Source organism: Sinocyclocheilus anshuiensis, unplaced genomic scaffold (assembly GCF_001515605.1).
Source record: "Sinocyclocheilus anshuiensis isolate Anshui unplaced genomic scaffold, SAMN03320099.WGS_v1.1 scaffold43, whole genome shotgun sequence".
In the NCBI taxonomy this organism is placed as follows: domain Eukaryota; kingdom Metazoa; phylum Chordata; class Actinopteri; order Cypriniformes; family Cyprinidae; genus Sinocyclocheilus; species Sinocyclocheilus anshuiensis.
Genome location: NW_015549580.1, coordinates 2200757 through 2206403, shown reverse-complemented (window position 1 = coordinate 2206403; position 5647 = coordinate 2200757). Strand labels below are relative to the sequence as shown.

The following is a 5647-nucleotide window of genomic DNA, read 5'->3' as shown; positions in this document are numbered from 1 at the left end:
GGGGTTTTGGGGGGGGGGGGATCACGATGCCAGCTCAACATCGTGATGTCTGTCAGCCATCGGCGTTGAACAATGGCATCGTCTATCGGCCCAACCCTAACGTCCATGTTGATTAGAGTATTAAAAACTTGAGAAGTATTAATTTAAGGTACATTTAGAACCGATAAAAATGTGCGATTAAGTTGCGATTAATCATGAGTTAACTCATGACTATCGTGCGATTAATCGCAATTAAATATTTTAATCAATTGACAGCCCTAATATATATATCTATAATGCTTAGTATATTATTAAATATAAATTAAATATTAATGTGTTATGTATTAGTATTATTATACAAAAATATGGTAATAATATTAATTTAGTATACATTTAGTAGTATATTGCGTGTGTAGAATCAGCCAGACCAATGATATGACATGGCTTTATTTTTAAATTTTTTTTTGCTTTTCTGTAATTTATCAAAATTCTCTTATTTGAGTGGTAGTATGTGATTGGAATTTAAAGTACACAATGATCACGGTTATTTTACATGATCACAGTTAGATTAGATCATGGGAATTTATCAGTTTTCACTGTTACTAAGTAACAGTGACGCCTAAATGTACTTTCCTATTTCCTTACTTTCCTATTAAAGGGGCCTTTTGAAAAAAACAAGAAGTTGGAGAAATAGAAAATGATTTGTTTAAAAAGGTTTTCTTGGTGAAACATCTATTGTTGATAAGAGACTTAATTCTATTATATTATATTCTTATAGCTACTAGACACTAGAGTTTACTCATTAATCTAAGAGTCCAGTGGTAAATCCATAAAAGAATTGATCTGATAGATAATTCAATATAATAAATGATAGATAATTAAGATGGAGTACAATTCAGTAGAGGTAGCGATGGAGTAGCACTCTTCAAATGAGCTTTACAAACAAAAACAGGTCAGCAAAGATTCACTTTCCATTTGTCAATTAATATCCCATCTCTCAGAAATTTTTAGCTATGAATGACGTGTTAGATCTTTAATGATTTTGCCTGTACTGATAGCATCAGTTTTCCTGTTTGTCATTCAAATAAACAACATCCTAGTCTGACTTTTCCCATTTGCAAATGTGTTCTGTTTAATGCTAGTAATTTGATGGTGATGTTATTAGAATAAATAGGTAATCATCAGTTTCCTTCTTAGTCTGTTCTACACACATATGAACCTTCTTGGTACTTTGCTCAGTTCTATTTGTATGAACATAAAAACATTCAACAACCGAGACATAAACTGAGCAAGTTTCACAGATATTTGGTGGACAGAAATGAAATCATGAATCTCTGAACAAAACAGGAGTCGATATCAAAACCTTTTGACCTTAATTGTTTACTGCTTGTAAACTGTTAGTGTTTACAGGTGCATGTGCAATAATTGTTTGTTTGTTTGTTTGTTTGTTTACTTTTGTTTTATAAAATAAGAAAATATGTGTTTATTTATTAGTAAGAAAGAAGCAACCTTGCAAGAGTGAAAACGATTTTGTTCCCCATATTTCCGTATTGTTGACTTAATATGAGGAATATTTCACAGGTCACAGAGTTCTGCAAAAGAAAACAAAAATTGGGCATTCTAAACAAAGTTATGGTGGTAAATTAAGTGGAGGTTGTTAAAAGATGCATGAGTCTCGGATGTTTGATAGACCTCTACATTTGAATCGCTTGCATCACTTACACTGGAAGATCAGATTATCATTCTTATAATTCTACTTAGCCTATAACATTTTTGTTCTTAACTGAGGGCTTGCCTAGTATTCATTTTGGACCCTGCATTAAAGCTGGTGATTTTTGTAAGAGAGATTATAGATTATCAATATGACTGTCCAAAGATATTGATTTATCACTGTTACTACTGACATGCACACATTAACCTTTTACCAATGAACCACCTCTGTTGTTGGCAGGTAACGGGTCTATATACTCCAGGAAGAGGAGAGATCACCAGTCTGGATGCTGGAAACATCGATGACATCCTTAGTGAGTTCTCACCGTGTTTAAAGGAGGCTGTTTCATCAGTAGTTTCAGTCAGACAGTTTACTGCACCTGTGTCATGCATGTGGGAGTGAGTTATCTAATGGCGCTTTGTCATTGTAGTAGATCAAATGAAATTAAACCACACGTTTCTCTCCACAGACAATGCAGGGGTGGCTCTAGTCAACTTCTATGCAGACTGGTGAGTGTTCCAGATGTGTGTTTGTTAGAAAGGGTAATGAGAGTTCCCCATATGGGTAGATGACATGAATACTTAACTAAGTTGAGGATGATGATATACCAAAAAGCATTAGGCTTGTAACCATACACGATTCAGTTTGATACACAGTACTGAGATCACAAAACAGTGCTTAGTTAAAATGGTAAGGTTTCTTTGATTATTACTTCTACGACGTATAATAAACAGTTAGCCAAAAGTACTGTTCATTAACCAGAATAGAAATATTCCTGATTCTGCTTAGCTAAAAACACTGAATTATGATAGTTTTTTTAAATTTATTAATAATACATTTAATAAACATGGAATGTCTACACTTTCATTTTTGGGTGAACTACACACAATACGTATTGTTGCCATCCATGATGCATATTATTGCATTTTCACATTGCAATATATTTTGACACAATATCTTGTTACACCCCTAAATTATATTATTATTATTCAAATACCTTTATTGATCAATCATCATTGATTACTAATTAAGAGACTACATGGGATATTGGTAAAATATTTCTACTTAAAAATTTATTTTTTTATACAACAAAACCATTTAAAATGGTAAAATGACAAAAACGATTTTTCAAAGAAATTGTGAGCATTTATTGTTTCTTAAGTATTAATAATAGTAATAATAATAATATTATAATAATATTATTATTATTCATGCCACTTTAAAAAATATATTTTTTATACCATTTAAAAGAGTAAAATGGTCAAAAAGTGAATAAAAATCAAAAACATTTTTAAAGAAATTGTGAGCATTTATAGGATCTGAAATATACACTTTAAACAAAATGCAAAGTAGAGGGATCTCGTATCAACTTGCAGAGGCTTATCTTATGCCTGGCTTATTTTATTGTACAGCTTATTACATGGAATGATTTGACCTGAAATATCCCTCTAGAAAAGAAAAACTTGCACTAGCATCTCGTAATTGAAAGTATCTGTATCCTGTACTGAGCTCATTTTTTTTTGTGCGTGTATTTTCCACAGGTGTCGTTTCAGTCAAATGCTCCACCCCATCTTTGAGGAGGCATCGAATATAGTGCGGGAGGAATATCCAGACGCTACACAGGTGGTGTTTGCCCGGGTGGACTGTGACCAGCACTGTGAGTTTATATATATTTACACACACACACACACACACACACACATCGGTTTAGCCTTTGAGATAAAGCAAATTAAACAGAATTATTGATGTCTTGTAAAGTGTTTGATGCATCTTCTGTGAAGTCAAGGCGACTCAAAGATACCCCACAGTGTGGGTGTGTGTGCGCATGACTGATTCCAGCCGATTTACCCCCCACATCGGTTGACTTTCATGTCTCGGCCCCTCCCTCTTTCTTTCTTTCTTGCCTTCTCTCTTTCTCTTTTCTCTACTTTCTTTAGTTCTTTCCATTTTTTTATCTCTCTTCAGCTCTTTTTTTGCTCTGTACTTTGACTTGAGTCCATCTTTCTCTTTAAAATGAAACCGACCTCTGACCTTTTGATCTTTCCCTCTCATAACTTAAAAAACAAAATATTCATGGATTGACCCATATTTTTTTCTCCAAAGAGCAAAGCATCTCCAAGGTTGAAGTGTTCTTTTACATTTGGGTCCTAAAACTTGCTGCCTCATTCTGTTGGTTTTCATTGATTTAAAAACACTTTCAGATATTCAAATGACATCTATAAACACTTCTGTTCAAAAGCGTGGGGCCAGTAAGATTTTTTAAAGTTGGTAGTACTTTTATTCATTGATGATGAAATAGATTGATCAAAAATTACATACACGTGCGTTACGAAACATTTTTATTTCACATAAATGCTGTTCTTTCTATTCATCAGAGAATCCCCCCCAAAAAATCGGATCACAGTTTCTACAAAAACATTAAGCAGCACAGCTGTTTTCAACAGTGATAATAATAATAAGAAATGCTTCTTGAGCAGCAATTCTGCATATTCGAATGGTTTCTGAAGGATCATGTGACGCTGAAGACTGGAGTAATTATGCTGAAAATTCAGCTTTGCATCACAGGAATAAATTCTATTTTAAAATATAATAGAAAATGTTGAATAATATTTCACAATATTACTGTTTTTACTGTATCTCTGATCAAATAAATGCAGACATGGTAAACTTAAACAAAATCTTACCGACCTCAAACTTTTGAACTGTGGTGGAGCCGATATAAAAGAGTTATAGATATATTTTTGTTATGTTTCCCCTGATAGCTGATATAGCCCAGCGCTACAGGATAAGCAAATACCCCACACTGAAGCTGTTCAGGAATGGGATGATGATGAAGCGAGAGTACAGAGGTCAAAGGTCAGTGACCGCCATCGCTGATTTCATCCGCCAGCAGAAAGTGGATCCAATCAAAGAGATAGAAAATCTGGAGGAAATCAGCACTGTAGATGTGAGTGTTTCCCAATCACAACACTATCCCGTTTTATTTCTGTAGCACATTTAAAATATCTACCAAAGTACTTTTTAGGTACGGTGACTAAGAATGATTGCTGTGTCATCTTAATGTCCTTCCTTCTCTTTCAGAGGAGTAGACGCACCATCATTGGTTACTTTGAAAAAAGGGACTCTGCCAATTACCGTACTTATGAGAAAGTGGCCAACATCCTGAGAGATGACTGTGTTTTCCTGGCAGCTTTTGGGTAAGAGAAGCACTTAAGATACTTAAAGTCAGCATGACGTGATAATTCACAGAACCTGTTTTCTAAGTGCATGTTACTGATTTTATTATATGCATGGGTGAATAGTTCATGTTTTTATTTTTTATTAATTTGTCATAATTCGATCTTCCAGTGAAATGACACTGGAAGTCCCAGTCCCTTGGGCCTTGAAAGGGGTAAAAACCTATAGGTTTAAAATGTTGAGTATAGTGTGTGAATAAATAATGACAGAATTTTCAGTTTGGGTGAGCTGTTTCTCTAAGGCAAGACACTACAGGCAGTACTGATCAGTTTTGAGATTTTGGCCTATTTTGCTTTCATAACATGTATTCTTTCAGACTAGTGGAAAGAAAACATCCAAAATACACATTTAAGTGTTTATTTTAGTACACTTTATCTATTTGTGTCTGTAGATTGTGTCAGTTACAAATCATATATTTTCCTCTGCACTGAGATTCTGATTTTTGTACTTGAGATTTATGCAAATGAATGCATATTCTATTAGATAATGCATTGTTTGTGTATTTATTTACACATAGCATTAGAGAAAACGTAATATAAAAGTTGTCTTAATGTACTGTGAATAATCAACTGGGGAAGTATGGTGATATCAACTAGGCCTAGTTAAAATGTTTACCCTAATATTCACCTGTAATTTCCTTACCTTAAATCAAGTCAGTCTGACCTCATTTTTCTATTCCTTTCTCGTTTTTTACAGGGAAGTTTCTAAGCCTGAGCGGTT

At 33.8% G+C, this 5647-nt stretch overlaps 1 protein-coding gene across 1 annotated transcript in view; it reads left to right on the top strand.

Annotated features, from left to right (window-relative positions):
• Positions 1-5647, top strand: part of LOC107657727 (endoplasmic reticulum resident protein 44-like) — an 18135-nt gene that overhangs the window by 5534 nt on the left and 6954 nt on the right. The window contains exons 2-6 of the mRNA XM_016445953.1: positions 1931-2003; positions 2160-2199; positions 3232-3347; positions 4453-4637; positions 4772-4887. Of these exons, the coding sequence (XP_016301439.1) occupies positions 1931-2003; positions 2160-2199; positions 3232-3347; positions 4453-4637; positions 4772-4887 (530 nt within the window). The remainder of the gene's footprint in view (positions 1-1930; positions 2004-2159; positions 2200-3231; positions 3348-4452; positions 4638-4771; positions 4888-5647) is intronic.